Source organism: Chiloscyllium plagiosum, unplaced genomic scaffold (assembly GCF_037043375.1).
Source record: "Chiloscyllium plagiosum isolate Xiang-an unplaced genomic scaffold, Cpla_swu_hap1 HiC_scaffold_45, whole genome shotgun sequence".
In the NCBI taxonomy this organism is placed as follows: domain Eukaryota; kingdom Metazoa; phylum Chordata; class Chondrichthyes; order Orectolobiformes; family Hemiscylliidae; genus Chiloscyllium; species Chiloscyllium plagiosum.
The window spans coordinates 13,151,589-13,170,134 of NW_028270183.1; the positions used below are offsets into that span (position 1 = coordinate 13,151,589).

Consider the following 18,546-nt stretch of genomic DNA (forward strand, 5'->3'; position numbering starts at 1 on the left):
GGAGCAGATTTGCAAATTTGGAGCCCAAGTTTTTTTTTTAAATCGCACAAGTTTGCTTTTGTATGCAATTAACCTGAGGATGGGCACACTGAAAGTATCCAAACAGGGGTGTTTTGCATTGCTACTTGTGAACCAGGAAGTGGATGTGTTCTGAATTGAGTTGGGGTGGGGGGAGATGGCTGAGGTTCTGTTGCATGTTCTGGGTTCCTACAGTGATGCAGAGAGCAGGGCAGACATGGACAGAGCTTGGGGAGCCGGGGACCCAGGGGCTTGCTTGTTGCTGGGCGAGGAATCCCGCGGGAGGAGCTCTCTGCTGTTCCTGGCAGCGGCCGAAGCGGCGGGGCGCGGGGGCAGGCGAGTGCTGTTCCTCGCCCCGAGCCCGGTGCAGGCGCTGCCCGCCCCGCTGCTGCCGCTGGAGCCCGGCAGCCTGCGGAGGATCGAGTTCGCCTACCCCCGGACGGCGGACGGGCTGCTGCAGGCGCTGGCCACCGTGCACCGTGCAGCCCGCGGCGGGCTGCCCTCCCTGCTGCTGGTGGACGGGCTGGACCGGTACCTGCAGGGAGGCGGGCAGGAGACGGCTCAGCGAGCGGCCAGGGTCGCCGCCCTGCTCCGGGACAGCGCCGGCTGGCTCAGCCAGCAACAACAGCCCGGCGCCCGGTGCCACATCATCGCAGCGCTCAAGGTGCAGGGCGAAACGAAATAAAATGTGCCTCGCTGCCTTCGAGATAGTCACGCTCCACGATGTCTGAACATTGCATTTGTTCCGCCATAGGCAGTGCACAAGAGGCTGGTCGGCCCATCGAGTTTGTACCAGCCGAATCTCCACTATATCAGGAGTCCAGGACGAGAGGGCATAGGTTTAGGGTGAGAGGGGAAAGGTATAAAAGGGACCTAAGGGGCAACCTTTTCATGCAGAGGGTGGTGCGTGTATGGAATGAGCTGCCAGAGGATGTGCTGGAGGCTGGTACAATTGCAACATTTATGAGGCATATGAATGGAAAGGTTTGGAGGGATATGGGCCGGGTGCTGGCAGGTGGGACTAGATTGGGTTGGGATATCTGGTCGGCATGGACGGGTTGGACTAAAGGGTCTGTTTCCATGCTGTACATCTCTATGATACACTAAATCGAGACTAAATCTACTCCAATTCTAAACTAAATGCACTGTAAATCTAGACTAAATCCACTCTAATTCTAGACTAAATCTGCTTGAAATCCACCCCAAATCTACTGTAAATTTAGACTAAATCTGCACTAGGTCTACTCTAAATCTTGACTAAATGTAGTCTAAATCTACTGTAAATCTACTCGCCTAATCTAGTCTAAATCTAGATTAAATTTGCACTAATCCCACTTTCCAGCTCTTGGCCTATAGCCTAGAAAATTATGACATTACAAGTGCTCATCCACTTACTTTGTCAAGGTTATACAGTTGCCCTCTCAGGCTAAATATTTTTTTTAAAATAATTCTCACTGTTTTTAAATGTATTTTACACTTTGTATGGAATTCTGATATAATCAAGATTTATTTATCTAATATATTTGCCATTTAAATTTATAAAAACATTTCATTCTGAGTTTAAGCATAATTTTAGCATCACTTTTACACATTTTTACTCTCAGGTTTTTAAATGTATCTTTGTTATATTTTGCCAAATTACAGATGCATAATGCATTCTATTCTGTACGTCAGCCTGTAAAGCTGGATGTAATCTACTCTGTATGTCTCACTAATGGAAAGAGATGCTTGTTTTTTTGGATTTTGGCTAATTATTTAATCTAGGGATCTTTTCTAAGTTTATTATTGTCATTATTTAATTGCAATTTATTGTCATATAATAACTTTATCCTAAATTTATTTCACTCATGATATTTTAGCATTATTTTAGTTTTTTACTCTGATAATACATAATTATTACAGTTTGTTCAATTTTATCTTCCCCAATACTCTGATATCCAAAAGAACCAAAGATCTCTCTTGCATATACAAAACTATGTTTACGTAATTGAGGCATGAGGAGGGTCCAATAACTAAGGGGACCCCCATTTATCTTCAGCAGGAAGACATCAGACGGTGGTCTTTCCCCACTGTGCCTTGGCAGTAGCTGCCCAAGCTTTAGTGCGTTCCCCAGCACGTAGTCCTGGTCCTTGGAATGTGCCAGTCTGCAACACTTGCTGGGGGCTAACTCCTTTGTTCTGGAAGACCAACAAGTTTCAGGCATTCCAAAGAGCGTCTTTCACCGAGTTGATGGTCCTCCAGTCGATATTTGTCTCAGTGTGCGTCCTGGGGAAAAGACCATAGAGCTCCTCATTGCTGCAGATGCCTTGCCTTCTCGTTTTACTTTGAGCGTTTACCAACAGTGACTGATCACCACCTTTTCGTTTTCTTGCACTTCAGGCTCCAATTCCAGAGGAAACTGCGTCAGATTCGTTCCTGCCTATTATCGAGCGTTACTTCCCAGTGAAGTGCATGGTGAGAGAGGAGCAGTGTGAACCGGAGGGGGTCCAGCGTTATCTCATATCCTTCTCCGGACTGGCAACGCCTGACGCCGAAGTGCCTCCGGAATCACAAAACGTGGAGGACTGCACCTGGGAGCTGCTCTTCGAGGCAGATAAAGTGACAGGAATCCATCTTGTGGCAAGGCAAGCAAAGCAATTTGGGGATTAGAGGGAGGGCTTACTGACTAATTTCACATCTTCTTCCATAAATGCATGAGCCTAATTCAAAACCCTCCTCCGGTTGCAAATCCAACCACCAGTCAGCGCAACTGATGTCTTTAACTCTCCTTCACACGTTATTTAAAACACTGGCCCATGGGCGTTATCACATTTTGGATTACATGTTAAGTCCAAGGCTGCCCCTGCCCCCTTGGTGGACTGACAGGTGTCAGTTAAGGGGAGAAAATCCTCAGTAGCCTGAGGGAACTCCCTTCTGCTTCTCTTCAAATTGTACCCTATGACCTTTCAAACAATTCAAAATCCAATACAGCACAGGAGCAGACCCTTCGGCCCCACCAAGCCTGCGCTGATTCCTAATCCTTATTTCGATCCGCTACTTATTGCCCAAGTGCAATATTTGTATCCTTCTGATTGGCTCCCGGTCCATGTGTCCATCAAGATACCCCTTAAATGTCGCCAATGTGCCTCCTTACCACTTCCACTGGCGGCGCGATCCAGGCACCCACCACCCTCTTGGTAAAAGATTTTGCCCGCACTTCTCCCCTAAACCTTGACCCTTTCACCTTGAACCTGTGCCCTCTTATAGTTGAACTTTCCACTGTGGGGTGGAAAGCCACTGTCCACCCGATCTGTGCCCTTACTTTGAAGGTGCAAATGTCACCACTGACATCCTAATTTCAAAACCCCGTTGGACAATCTCCGACTCCATTGACATCCATTTTGTCAATACAGGGTGCTACCCTTTGGGATCTTTAACTATGTTTATTAGGTTACCTTTCCTCACCAGGGAGGTTAGTGTTTCTGTGTTTTTTTTTCAGGAACCAAGTTGCCTGTGAAGGGAAATGAAAGAAGCCCTTTTTTGTTTTTACGGTTTAGCTCTGTGATGAGAGGGACCCTAACTCCAGGAGAGAAAGTTTTCAATGTGTTGATTAATTAAGCCCACATTAGGCTGTCGAAGGCAAGACCTGAGATGCCCGAGATATAGAAGGGAGCAGGTGTGGTTATGGTACGCCCTCCTGGACAACAATACAAAGTAGCAGAATGCAGTTGGATGTTTCAGTTAGGGAACTGAGAAGACCTTCGCTGAGTTAGGGTGGACTTTCTCTGATTTTCATTTTGTGCGATGGTTGTAACTGAGGAGGGACACTGTGCTGATTGTTAGCTATGGCTAACCTCAGTTAATGAGGGCCTCACTTGGGATGGAGAGCCCAAGCACGGGCTGTATCATTGGGATCAGACCAGATGACTTTGACTGCGGATTGGAGATCAAAGCACGAATTCCTGGACTCTCAAAGTTGAAACTTGGACATTCCTTTTTTTTTTAGAGATATATGTGTATGTTCCCACCAAACCTTGCATCAGTCTGGATAAAAATAACCTAGTTTGAATGCGTAAAGAAGTCAAAGGGTAAAGGAATTGACTGTCATGGACACCACAGCATTGATATCAATAAGTAATTCATTGGCTTTGCAAAGTCCAAGCAGGTGAATGTTGCCATTTATTAATACATTCTCCTTTCTATAACTAAGATGTGGTCTTTGATCCTCTCCTATTATGCTCCTTTGTTTTTTATGTAAACAAGGCCATGGGAGTACTTTATCCCCTGGCTATTTGTGTTGAACCACAAGGACAAGCTGGTTACCTGCCTCATGGTCATTGTGTGAAGAATTGTCTGATCACCGCCATCTGTCAGGCCTTAATTTAGTTCCTCCGCCGACAGAGATTGGAAAGGAGGGGCTGAACGGAGGGTTGTTGGGTGAAGAAACAACAGTTCTTGCAAAGGGCACTCCCTTACTCCGCCCTTACCCAGCAAAACTTTCCTGCTGTGTCTCCCCTGCTTGCTGCGGGAAGGTGTAGAGAATATCCCAGTGATGGACGCCCTTCAGACAGAGCGGTCACCCTGGAGATCACCGAGTCCCCAGCATCACGCCCCGTTCACCGAATAGCTTTGGTGGGGCTCATCCATGCCATAGCATCTCAGTCTCTGCTATTTTACTGTCAGGGCCAGTGAGGGGTCAGGGCAGGTTGGGGCCTACTAGGCTGTTCACTGAGTGGGCATCCCACCACTCGAGCTGTCATCATTGTGAACTGTTCCCTTGGTGACATTTAATGATATCCTGTGTGTTCACCCTCACTCAGTATCTGAGCAGTTACACTTTCAGAAGAGTTTGGCCCTCAAGGAAGGGTGGACTGAAGGAGTCGGATAGTGAATAGTAGTTTATTCCCAGGCTCTGAAAGGGTAGGGCTTGCTTCCCAACTTCCAGTTGTTAAACTCCGATCCCTGACTGCGAGTGCTTGAACTCCCGTGTACGGGTGCGATGGCCCTTCTGGTCGAATAGCTGACTGGCCCTCACTATTCAGGGTCACAGGCGGAATGTGACGATTCGCTGGCCGTGTGGGAATGCAACGTGTCAACACATTCATAAAGAAGTGTCATTCGTCTTCTCTAACCTGACGTTTGAGTGGAAACAAAGTGAGTCATGCATCGCAAAGCCCCGAGAAATTTTGTCACGGAATTGTTTTTTGATGTTGCCATTGAATGGGTATAAAAATGAGTTGCAAGTTGTTTTCCGTGTGGTTGTCGATTATATATTGTGCCCCTCTTCTGAGGTGGGGGTGTGTGTGGAGGAAGCTCCCGGGAATCTCTGCTTTGCAAAGTGCAAGAAACAACCGCAACACATGAAGAAAATCCCCTCAGACAAGCGAAACGGAGATCAGTAATTCCTGTCAGGAAGGCAGATACCTGACCCAAAGGACTGAGTGGCCTACACCTGTTCCTTGTGAGCTATGTTTCTGGAGGTTCAGGCCTAATCGTAAAACATAGGAGCACAATTTGGCCATTCAGCGCATCATCTGCTCCACCATTCAATCACGGCCTACATTTGTCTCAACCCCACTCTCCTGCCTTCTCCCCATTACCCTTAATCCCTTCACTAATCAAGAACCTATTTTTCTCTGTCTTAAATATGCTCAATAGGTTGGCCTTCTGTAGCAATCCGTGCCACAGATTCACTGAAAAAAACTCCTCCATATCTTAGATCCAAAGGGTCCCTGCACTCTGTGACCGTGCCCTCAAGTCCTAGCCTCTCCTACCAGTGGAAACCTTAGTGAATCTCCAGTTAAAACTGATGCCACTGTTCTGTTTGGTGATTTGGTGCTGATATTGGTGTCTGTGGTCATTTCAAGAACCTTTTTTTGTTGACGCATTCCCTTGTAGCAGTGGAAGAGTTGACAATACTCAAATTGGGATTCAATCCTCCAACCACCATAGCTTCCACCATGTCCTTTACACCCATTACCAGGTCACTCACTGACCTGTATTGACAACACCTCAAATTTAAACTTCTTTTCCTTGTTTTCCAGTCTGTCCAGGGGCTTTTCCCCTCCCTATCCCTGTGATCTCCTCCAGCTCCACAACCCTCCAGGTTATCTTCACTCTAACTTTTACCTTGTACGCATTTTGTTTTTCCCACTCATCAACCATAGCAGAAGTATTGATGCAGAGACTAGAATGAACAGCCCTTCCCATGATCCAAACCAAGCTTTGGGTCCGCTATGTGGATGACATCTTTGTAATCACGAAACAGAACAAATTAGAGGAGACGTACAATAACATTAACAACATCCTTACTGGCATAAATTTCACCAAGGAGGAAGAGAACAGCAACAGAATCCCCTTCCTAGATGTCACAGTGGAACAAACAGTCATTGGAGAACTGCAGACCAGCGTCCACAGGAAAGCAACACACACAGACCAGATACTCAAGTACAGGAGCAATCATCCCAACATCCACCAATGGAGCTGCATCAGACCATTAAGACTGGCAGATCCCTTCCTGGAAAGGCAGGAGGGGGCGGGGAAGGTGTGGAAGGAAACTGGTTTTTCCTGACAAGAGAGTCATGATTTTCATTAGATTCTTAATTCCAGATATTCCCTTTCCACCAACTTTTAAACTCAAATTCCATTATCTGCCTTGGTGGGAATTGAATCCAGGTTCCTAGAACATTGGCTGGGTCCCTGGATTAACCGTCCAGCGACAATGCCACTAGGCCATCGCTCCACCATTGGCATTTGTGCCTTCTGGAGGGGGTTGTCTCATGAGGAAAGGATAAGCAGATTGGGCTTATATCCAATAGAGAATGGGGGTGAGCTTTCTAAAATATGTAACATTCTGCGGGGGAGGGTGGAGGACATGACAGGGTGGACGCTGAGAGGATGTATTCCCCCTTTCAAAAATAGAGATTCTCCCATTAAGGTGGAGAAAACCTTCCTCAGAGGGTCGTTGGCTTTTGTTTCACAGGGAGTTGGCAGTGTCTGGGTCACTGACTATATTTTAATCAAGTGGATCAGACGTGCAATATTACACCTTCAAGGCAGGTGGGAATTGAACCGGGACCTTCTGGCTTAGCAACAGGCACACTACCACTGCACCACAGAAGCCTTTGAGTGGTTGAGTATTTTGGAGGATGCAGTAGGCAGAGGTTCGAAGTACAAAGGAGTCATGGGGTAATAGGGTTGGAAAGCAGATTCAAAGGCACATCAGATTAGCCATGGTCTTCTTGGAAGTAGGTTTTACTTGCTGAACTGGAAGGTTAGTTTCCATTGACTTGGATCCCATTTACCACTCCCTGCGAAAAAGAACAGGAAATGATGTCACCACAGGAAATGACATCACCAACCCAAGGAAACACAGACATATAAATAGAAAGCAGATTACACCACCAGTGCTTCATCCGGAGGCTCACTGAAGATGTTACCGAGTATGATGACAAAACGTTTGAAAATGAACCTTCCTGCTCAGCGAGCAAACCTACATCCAGAACCTCAACCTGAGCTACAAATCTTCCCAAAACTCACTAAGGTTTTCTTGAATGGTGGAGCAGGCTTGAGGGCTGATGGTATACTCCTGCTCCAATTTCTTTTGCACCTTCTGTCTGTTTAAGATTCTTTTTAAACCGTATCTTGTGAACTTTAGTTATAAAGCCATACAGCATGGAAACAGACCCTTCGGCCCAACCAGTCCATGCTGACCATAATCCCAAACTGCACTAGTCCCACCTGTCTGCTCCTGGCCCATATCCCTCCGAATGTTTCCTATTCATGTGTTTAACCAAATGTCTTTTAAATGTTGAAATTGTACCCACATCCACCACTTCCTCAGGAAGTTAATTCCAGGCGCAGACGACTCTCAGTGTAAAAACATTTGCCCCTCGTGTCTTTTTTAAACAAAGGGTAACGTCATCCATAGTCCTAGCAGACCATAGGGGTACTCTCTCACTGGAGAGAGACAAATAGTAGTTTAACCTAAGGGTCACCGCACTTCAGACAAGGGGAGAAGTTGAGAAGGTGGTACCCTCAACCAATGTGGGACACTCTGCATCGCAGTCCAGCTAACTGACCCCTATATCTAATATTCCACATATGTTTCAAATTGTCCTTGATAGCACTCCTGTGGAGTGCCATGGGAAACCTACAGGTGCTACATAAATGCAAGCTGTTGTCAACAATGACCCCAACATGACACCATTTGGTCGCGGAGTCACTGCAGAGTTGCCTTTCAGAATACATCTGCCATATTTACTTGGGCCGTAACAATTCGTGTTGAAACATAGAATTTGGAATACTGCATTCATTTCTGTCCTCCCTCCCATAGGAAGGATGTTGTGAAACTTGAAACAGTTCAGAAAAGATGTTGCCAGGGTTGGAGTGTTTGAGCTGTAGGGAGAGGCTGAGTAAGCTGGGGCTATTTTCATCGGAGACTGAAGGGTGACCTTATAGAGGTTTGCAAAATCATGAGGGGCATGGATAGGGTAAATACTCAAGGTTTTTATCCCTGGGTTCAGGGGAGTCCAGAACTTGAGGGCATAGGTTTATGGTGAGAGGGGAAAGATTTAAAAAGGACCTGAGGGGCAACTTTTTCACATAGAGGGTGGTACGTGTATGGAATGAGCTGCCAGAGGAAGTGTTGAAGGCTGGTACAATTGCAACATTTAACAGGCATCTGGATGGGTATATGAAGGGTTTAGAGGGATATGGGACGAGATTAATTTCAAATATCAGGTCAGCATGGACGAGTTGAACCGAAGGGTCGGTTTCTGTGCTGTACTTGTCTATGAGTCTATAAACAGGACCAAGGGGTAGGTCCTTCAGGTCTGTCCCAGCATTAAATATGATCATGGCTGATTATCCAACCCTGTCCCTGCTTTCTGCCCATTCCCTTTGGTTCCAGGAACTTGGGAATTTATAACAGGCTTTATATTCGCTTAAAATGTGGGAGCTGAGTTTATTCTGTGCACTTGGATCCAATTAATGTCCATGCACCCGTGGTCTTAGACTCTCCCTGTCCAATGCTATGGGACAACCCTGTTGCTCTGGGAGAGAATTCACGTGCAATACTTAGACACGTTTCTCCTTTGCTTCTGTGCAGAAAGTTGTGAATGCTTCTGAAAACAATCTCCTTTCGCGCCCTTGCACTGGTCAGTTGAGGATTGATGAGCAGGACCCTCTAATCTTATTCCACTGACACAGGCATATCACGAACAAGGATGTCAAAAGTTCAGGGACTGCTCACTGCCATGGAGCCTGCTAAGCCGCTACATGGCTGACGAGCAAAAGATTAACTTATCGGGTGTTTTAACAGAGTTGGGACTTCGCACCCGCCCAGGTAGCACAAGTGCATAATAGATGATAGTTTGCCAGTGTTGCAATCTTTAGCACAAAGTCTCCTTCCCAAATAGTCCAGCATGTCTGTTTCCATTCTCTCCCTGTTTCTGGGCCCCTGGGTCCGTCAACATTGTTTCTTAACCGGTGACAGTTTGGGTCGGCCACTGGGTTAGAAATGCCTTCACTCCTCGCGGGCTTGGGAACTTTTGAAACTTCTGCCCCAAAGAGATATGAGGGCTCAGTGAACTCAAAACAGACAGTCGTGGATTTCTTCGGTCAGTAGGGAGCATGGGGGAAAGGAGAGGTCAAAGGCTGAGTTTGGCCGTTAGCAGAGACAGGGCCCATAAATACCACCTTCTTAGCAACCACCTCCAGAGACAGCCATTTTTAACACAAATTTGTTCAGAGGTCGAAAGTGCTACTTATTCCAGTGAGATAGGGTGCTAATGATGCTCCTTTACAATGTAGCGTTAACCTCAGCTAAAGGAGGGCCCTCTGAATGCAGAGACTGGTGGTCAGTGCTGGCGGGGGGGGGGGGTATAGAAATCAAAAGAACTGTGGATGTTGGAAATCATAAACAAAAACAAAAATTGATGGAAAAGCTCAGCAGCTGCGGAGAGAAAGCAGAGTTAATGTTTCGGGTCCAGTGACCATTCCTCAAAACTGATGATAGCTAGGAAAAAGATGTATTTAGTGCAGAAGACTTGGGAGGTGGGGATGGTAAGAAGTAGACATTAGGTGGAAATAGAACCCAACAAAATAGAGAACACTTGGACAGACAAAAGAGTGGATAACGATAAGCCAGGGACAATGAATAGCTACTAATGAGGACTGTTAGGGGCTAACAATGGGTTGTGTGTAATAGCAGACCATGTCTTTGCTACCTTCTCCCCAGTCTCACCCCCCCCCCCCCTCCCCCACCCATTTATCTCTCCATCCTGGAGGCTCCCTGCCTCCATTCCTGATGAAGGGCTTTTGCCCCAAACGTCGATTTTCCTGCTCCTCGGATGCTGCCTGACCTGCTGTGCTTTTCCAGCACCACTCTAATCTAGACATATGATAACAAGGCCGAGTGTGTGGTGGTTGAGGTAGGGACATGGGAAAAGGTGCCTGAAGTCCTAAGATTGTTGAACTCGATATTGAATCCAGAAGGGCTGCGGGGTCCCTGAGAGGAAAGCGAGGTGCTGGTTTTCCAGCTTGTGCTGAGCTTCACTGGAGCACTGCAGCAAGCCTGAGACAAGAGCTGTCGGCCAGGGAACAGGGTGGAGTGGTGAATGGCATGCAATTGGAAGCTCAGGGTCTCTTTGGCAGATGGACCATAAAGCAGTCACCCAGTCTACACTCTGTTTCCCCAACGTAGAGGAGACATGTGGTACAGGCCGACCTGGGTGTGGATATGGAGAGATTCCAAATCCCTCCCCAAGCACACATTAAACCCAGAGGCGAAGAAAGGGGTTTTAAAAAAGTGACACTCAGAAATGAAGCATATTGGAGTTCCATTTAAAGTACCCAAGTCAGGAGGGTCTAATGGTGGTGTCCCTACCTCTGGCCTGAAAGTGGAGTCACAGGGGGAGACAGGGTGGTGATGGAAGCACTTGTTATGTTTATCTTTTATTGGTCAGTGCAGGAGTTGAGATGTCATTTTGCAGCTGTACAGGACACTTTTGGAATATTGTGTGCAATTCTGGTTCCCTCCTATCGGAAGGATATTGCGAAACCTGAAAGGGCTGTGAAAAGATTTACAAGGGTGTTGCCAGGGTTGGAGGGTTTGAGCTATAGGGAGAGGCTGAATAGGCTGGGGCTGTTTTCCCTGGAGCGTCGGAGGCTGAGGGGGAGACTTTATGGAGGTTTATAAAATTATGAGGGGCATGGATAGGGTAAATAGACAAGGTCTTTTTCCTGGGGTAGGTGAGTCCAGAACTAGAGGGCATACGTTTAGGGTGAGAGGGGAAAGATATAAAAGGGACCTGAGGGGCAACTTTTTCATACAGAGGGTGGTGTGTGTATGGAATGAGCTGCCAGAGGATGTGGTGGAGGCTGGTACAATTGCAATGTTTAAAAGGCATCTGGATGGGTATATGAATAGGAAGGGTTGAGGGATATGGGCTGGGTGCTGGCAAATAGGACGAGATTAATGTGGCATATCTGGTCGGCATGGATGAGTTGGACAGAAGCGTCTGTTTCTGTGTTGTACATCTCTATGACTCCCAAGTCCCACCCACTCCAGATCTGCATTTTAACATATCCAGATGGATTGATTAAACTACTTAAAGGACAAGTCAGATGTGTGTGTGAGATTTCCAAGTTTTATTGGTAGTTCCTTCAGGGATGGGTGACACGGTTGCCTTTCCTGATTTTTAATTATAATTACAAAATAAACTTTTGGCTTGTAATTAAGACAGGTATACGTTTAAACGATGTGATAATTGATAATGCAACCAATCATGCCCACAAAGGGAACAACTTAAGTGTGAATGAGCCACAGTCCTTAACGAAGTCAAATTTTGATATTTAAGAGTATAAATACAAAAAGAGTCAACACAGAGCAAAGAAACAAATATGCGTATTAAATAAAATCAAACGATTTTATTCATAGAAAAATATCCAAAATAGGGAACAGTTATCCAAAATACTTTTTGAATGTTGTAAAAAAATGCTTTCTGTAAGAATAAACAGTTTATGTACACAAGTTTACATTTTACAGTGAAACCAAAGATACAGGATGTTGGAAATCCGAAATAAATCAGACAAAATGCCAATGACCTAAAACGTTAATTATGTACAGTTGCTGTGTCAGGATATTGTCTCTCTTTCTGTTTTACAGCAATGTGTACCTTCAGCCAAGATGGCTTTCTGGTTATAAGCAGGAAATTGAGCAGATTGCTATCAGTGGTGTTATGGCACACAATTACTCGACAGCACAATCACCAGGACGTGATTTAACTTAGTCACTGGAAAACAAGAAGGGTTTAGTTCCCCTCTGCATGAGGGGAAATAAATATCCAGGAACATCCTACTTGTCCACCAAACCTAGTCCCCAAGTCACTAATGGAGGCTGTTTGCAGGTCGACTTGTCTGCAAGTTGGCACACAATATAAAGGAGCTATTTGTGAGCGCAGGACATGATCATACGTCAGATCTTTAAAATTACATCCCTGTCTGGGAAGACACTCCTAAGTATTTGTAAGTCAGATGTTTGTAAATTGGGGACCCCTGTATTTTGGCGGCATGACACGTTTTTCCTCTTGTGGTGCAGTGGTAGTGTCCCCACCTCTGAGCTCAAAGTCCCGGGTTCAAGTCCGACCCACTTCAGAGGTAGGTCAGAACAGGGTGTATAAAAATATCAACACTGCGACTCATTGCACCACCCCTAACCAGTGTCAAATGGGCTTTACCGCCTTTGTTCTTTCCACAGCCTGACAGGGGTTTCGAGATTAAACGTACAAGCATCAGAGCCCAGGAGAAATGTCTTTTCCGCACTGTGCTGAGAGACTCAGCAAAACCTGAGTAATATTTAGAGCAAGATTGTCTAAATAATTCAGCCAACTGCCCTTAGGAATGTATACGAAGTGTATAATTTTCAGTAATGAGGGTTCACAAGGGTGGAGTTTGCCACATTCATGATAAGCCTCCAGGAATTAAAATGGGATGAATACTCTTTCCAGTCACACTAAGTTGCTCAAGCAGTGTTCATGTGTGAACTTAAAGTATCTCCATATTGCCAGTGGGAACAGATTTCATGGCTTCCCGCTGGACCCTGTATTAATATAAGACACCCAGTCTCATGGGAATGCAAGAACAAAGAAACCCCATTGTATTTTTCCTACAAAGTCCCCACAGAATTCTTGGAACTATGCAGTGGGCGTGTTGTGATTTGAAGAACACACGCATTCAGTTTTTTTTCTCTCTCTATCCACCATCCCAGACTCTGTGCTGATAATGTTTAGTCATCGATGTGACAGCACTTTAAGAACTGATAAACTCTGTGGTTAGTGAAAAAAAATTCCATTGTTCTCCTGCATTCCGAGGTATGTTGGTTTCATTGCTGACTTTCAGTCCCCCACTCCCTTCTCCGTTCTCCCATTCAGCATCTTACTTCAGTCAGTTGCTGTTCATATTTTGGGCAGTGCAAGCTGTAGTGACCATCACAGTTGAGTCTTCTACCCCACTTAAATCCAGAGAGCAGATCTAATGTCCTCCTCCCTAGTTCAGGATCATTGGAGGAAGGACTTATATCTTCTTCCCCAGGATGTCCCAGGCCCCTAATGACCTAGCAGGTTTTGAAGTGCAGTCCTGCTGAAATATAGTTAATTTGAACACAGACAGCTCCCAAAAAACAGCAACGTGCTGTCATAATCTGTCTTAGTGCTTCAACTGAAGGATAAATATTGGTTAAGGGGGGGCCAGGGAAACTACCCCCACAAGTTAATGCTCTTTCCCAAATAATCGCTTTCACACGAGAGGGCAGAATGGGTGAGATCTCGTCTGAGGGGTAGTGGTCACCTCTGCACTGTGAGGGTCAGTCTGGATTTGAACCCTTCTCTCTGGGCTGGGGCCTGAACCTTTGACCTTAGACTCACACGGAGTCAAAGCCAGCACCACAGAATTAACCTGAGGCAATTGTACTCTCCCTACCATCACCTCAACGGAAACCAGCTAACTGTATACAGCTTGCAATGAAATGTGTGCGCAGGGGAGAGCGAGAGAGAGAGTGTGTGTGTGTGTATGTGTGAGTGAGTGTGAAAGAGAGTGCATGTGTGTGTGAGTGAGAGAGTGTGTGTGAGTGAGTGAGAGACAGTGTCTGTGTGAGTGAGTGTGAGGGAAAGTGCATGTGTGTGTGAGAGAGAGAAAGTGTGGGTGTGAGTGAATGAGAAAGTGTGTGGGTGTGTAAATGAGAGTGTGCGGGAGTGTGTAAATGAGAGAGAATATGTATGTGAGAGTAATTGAGACTGTGTGTGAGAGAAAGTGCATGTGTAGGGGTGTGAGTGAATGAGGAAGAGTGTGTGAGTAAATGAGAGTGTGTGTGAGTGTGTAAATGAGAGAGAGTATGTGTGTGTGAGAGAGAGAAAGTGTGTGTGGGTGTGAGTGAATGAGAAAGTGTGTGGGTGTGTAAATGAGAGTGTGCGGGAGTGTGTAAATGAGAGAATATGTATGTGAGAGTAATTGAGACTGTGGGTGTGTGAGAGAAAGTGCATGTGTAGGGGTGTGAGTGAATGAGGAAGAGTGTGTAAGTAAATGAGAGTGTGCGTGAGTGTGTAAATGAGAGAGAGTATGTGTGTGTGAGAGAGAGAAAGTGCGTGTGTGGGTGTGAGTGAATGAGAAAGAGTGTGTGAGTAAATGAGAGTGCATGTGAGTGTGTAAATGAGAGACAGTATGTGTGTGAGAGTAATTGAGACGGTGTGTGTATGTGAGTGAGAGAGGGTGCATGTACGTGTGTGTGAATGAGAGAGACAGAGTGTATGTGTGTGTGATAGAGTGCATGTGTCAGTGAGTGTGAGAGTGAATGTATGAGTGAGTGAGAGACAGTGCCTGTGTGTGTGAGTAAGTGAGTGTGTCTATGAGTGAGAGAGACAGTGCATGTGCCAGTGAGTGTGAGAGAGAGCGTGTGTGTGAGAGAAAGAGTGAGAGAAAGAAAGAGAGAGTGTGTGTGTGTAAATGAGGGTGCAGTGAGTGTGAGAGAGTGAATGTGTGAGTGAGTGAGAGAGTGCCCGTGTGTGTGTGTGAGTGAGACAGAAAGTGTATGTGTGCCAGTGAGTGTGAGAGCAAGTATGAGTGAGTGTGTGTGTATGTGCGCGTGTGAGAGAGTATGTGTCAGGGTGGGGGAAAGGGGGTATTGTAGAGCCTTCCTGATCAGTGTTCACACACCTCAAAACTCAAACAAGCATTCACATCTTCATGTCACTGCACATTCAAACACTGTCACATGAGATTGAGCCATTAATACACTCCACATAAAGGGGTTTGTCTTCACAGTCTCTGCTTTCTTCTCTGAAGTGAACATTCCCTGGCGATGGTCTGAACCTTGTCACCCTTCCTCTTTCTCTGTAGCGAGCCGGTGCCATTGCCTCCTCTGTCTGCCCGTTCTGTAGTGCGTACATGAGCCCACATCTCTATCCCTCTCGCCAACCCCTTCCTCCTGGGATTAGTTGAACGATTCCGAGCAGGAACTGTGTCTGTCACGACCGATAGTTGTCTCTAAAGTGTCGTGCTAACCTCTTTGATCTGAGTAAGGTCCCACTGCTTGCTTGCACTCACATTCGTGTGGCATATTACTTTATTATCCGGGCACGGTAGCAAATTTACTCGCCCTGTCCTTCCAGCTCAATTGAACGACATGAAACAACAAGACAATCTTGAGACCCTCCCAATGTGAACTCAGCTGTAAGGCAGCTCACACAAGTAAAGTGATGGGGGAAGATCTTTCATGGCCAATCGAGTAGATCTCAAGATTCCAGGTGTGCAGTGTGTAAGCACTTCGGGAGATCTTCCCTCTTGTAGAGATTTGTGTATGAGCTTACTGTGTTCCTGTGTGATGGGACGTCTGTGGTGCTGAAATCAGCTGAAATCCCTGAGTCTGACATCAGAAGGTACGGATAATTTCTGTCACTCTCCAACTTGAACCTTAAGGGACTCAGGTAAAGTAATTGTCCACTGGGGTCAGAGTGGAAAGCCACCTGCTGCTCAGGAGTCCCTAACTCGATCCTGCTCGACAGTGATGACTGACGTGAGATGGAGTCTCGCCCCGAAGAGTTCTCTCCGACGGACGACTTGTCGTCCTCGGAGCCCGGTCTGGAACCCTCGAACAACAACGTCAAAGGCATCTCTTCGTCCGAGACATCGTTGCTGCTCTGCGTGAGGCTGCAGGTGTCGGGCAGAGAGGGGCGACCGGCGAAGAAATTCTGATTCAAGACAACATAGACCTCCCTGGTGTCGGGTCCTTCTGGTGCTCCAGCAGTGGGCTTGCCTTCACCCACCAGGCCTTTGTCTCGCTGCGGCTTGAACAGGTTGGGCCCGGACACCAGGCAGCTCCGCTCATCCAGGAAGCCCTCCTGATGCTTGGCTGCGGGCAGACCCAGAGGAAATGTCTTTGTCTCGGACAAAATCTCCAGGGCGCTGGCTATCTCGTCGGTGCTGAAGAACTGCAGGTTCCACCAGACCTGTGCGCTGCTCCAGTTCAGCCACTCCTGCAACACGCAAACAAAACCATGATCTGTGACAGGACTGGACATTGCCAGGCAAAGACTTGGCATTGCTAGACATGCCTGGGTACTGCTAGACAAGGACTGGGCACTGCCAGACTGGTACTTGGCATTGCTAGACAAGGACTGGGCACTGTCAGGCTGGTGTTAGAAAAGCACAGCAGGTCAGACTGTCGGACTGGTACTAGGCATTGCCAGACTGGGACTGGGCATTGCTAGATGGACTAGGCACTGCCAGACAAGGCCTAGGCACTGCCACACGAGGACTGGCCATTGCTAGACTGGGACTGGGCATTGCCAGGCAAGGAATGGGCATTGTTAGACGGACTAGATACAGCCAGACAAGGACTAGGCACTGCCAGACGAGAACTGGGCATTGCCAGATGAGGACTGGGCATTGCCAGACGAGGACTGGACACTGCCTGATGAGAACTGGGCATTGCCAGACGGGGACTGGGCACTCCCAGACTTATATTGGTGAGGAAAATCATTCCAACAAAGGCATTTAAATTTCACTCCCCTCCTCCCCCACCAACATCTCACACAAAGCCCTCCAACAGCTTCCTAGATTACTCTAAGATTTATCTCCGTATTTTTTCATTCAGTACTCCTCCCCCTTACAGGCCTCCCCTTTCTATACATTACACATTAACAGAGCACCCTTCACATCTACACAGACAACAGAGGTTAGGGTTGCTTTCCATGGAGCTGTGGGCATTGACGGATCTGACTCAGATACAGGGAGTGGTACAGACTGGGTCGGTAGGAATGAGATAAACCAAAAGAACTGAAAACATGCTGAAAACGCGCAAGGGCAGAAATTGCTGGAGAAACTCAGCAGGTCTGGCAGCACCTGTGGAGAGAGAAACAGAGTTAACATTTCGAGTCTGCTTCTGAAGGGTCAACTGGAACCTGAAACATTAACTCCTTCTCTCTCAACAACTGCTGCCAGAGCTACTGAGTTTCTCCTGCACTTTCTGTCCTTCCTTGTTTCAATATGGACAAACTGTTCCCCTCAGTAAAGGGGTAAATTACCAGGAGGCACAGTAATTGGCAGGAAACTGAGAGGGGATTTCGGACATTTGCATCTGGAAGGCAGTTCCTGAAAGCCTGGGATTGGCGGGAATCAATAAAACATCTGAGAAATATTTAAACGAAGACTCGAAATGCCGTAGCACACAAGATTATGTACCAGGTCTGGGAAAGTGAATAGTTAGGTGCTGGATGAGTAGTGAGGACTCAATGGGCTGAAGGGCCTCTTTCTATTCTGTAATATTTTGTGACCTTGCCAAGTGTTTTAGATTACTTACAGTGTGGAAACAGGCCCTTCAGCCCAACAAGTCCACACCGACTCGCCGAAGCGCAACCTACCCAGACCCATTCCCCTACATTTACCCCTTCACCTAACACTACGGGCAATTTGACTTTGCCAATTCACCTCACTTGCACATTTTTGGACTGTGGGAGGAAACCCACGCAGACACGTGGAGGATGTGCAAACTCCACACAGAGAGTCGCCTGAGGCGGGAATTGAACCCAGGTCTCTGGCGCTGTGAGGCAGCAGTGCTAACCACTGTGCCACCATGCCGCCCCACGAGTTTATGGCCAACTCGGTGCAATTGTGGTGCAGGCACAATTGAGAATGAAGGAGCAACGACAATCAATTTGAGGACAGCAAGCTCCCACAATGATCCATGTCATCAGCCTGAAGAGCTGATGTTGTGACACTGACACTCATCTCTCAATCAATTGGGAGGCTGTGGAAAACTCTGCTGAGGAAAACTCTGCTGAACTCCGAATGGTGCCATAGGGTCATTGCGACCTTATGCAAAGGCAGATGACCCTCGATTTAACCTCTTGCTGTGAAAGAGGGTGGGTTTGGGAGCCCATCTCCATCCAGGATCCTGGGCACTTCCTTCTTGTGCCCAGCGTCCATTCACTTTGCCCATGTCTACCCTGGCTGGTACCAAACCAAACTAGAAGGATTCGATGTGGTCATGGAGCC

The 18,546-nt window shown here is 46.9% G+C and overlaps 2 protein-coding genes across 4 annotated transcripts in view; one reads left to right on the forward strand and one right to left on the reverse strand.

The window, feature by feature from the left end:
* Positions 1 to 18,546, forward strand: part of swsap1 (SWIM-type zinc finger 7 associated protein 1) — a 21,377-nt gene continuing 2,831 nt past the window's right edge. The window contains exons 1-3 of one of the 3 annotated variants that reach the window (XM_043694861.2): positions 1 to 682; positions 2,398 to 2,642; positions 3,497 to 5,244. In XM_043694861.2, coding sequence (XP_043550796.1) covers positions 176 to 682; positions 2,398 to 2,642; positions 3,497 to 3,524 — 780 coding nt within the window. In that variant the 5' untranslated portion in view covers positions 1 to 175 and the 3' untranslated portion in view covers positions 3,525 to 5,244. Of the gene's footprint in view, positions 683 to 2,397; positions 5,245 to 18,546 lie in introns of those variants that run through there. The other 2 variants (XM_043694862.2, XM_087983373.1) reach the window with 2 other exon arrangements.
* epor (erythropoietin receptor) overlaps positions 11,903 to 18,546 on the reverse strand; it is a 25,325-nt gene continuing 18,681 nt past the window's right edge. Inside the window, exon 8 of the mRNA XM_087983372.1 lies at positions 11,903 to 16,526. Coding sequence (XP_087839498.1) covers positions 15,786 to 16,526 — 741 coding nt within the window. The 3' untranslated portion in view covers positions 11,903 to 15,785. The remainder of the gene's footprint in view (positions 16,527 to 18,546) is intronic.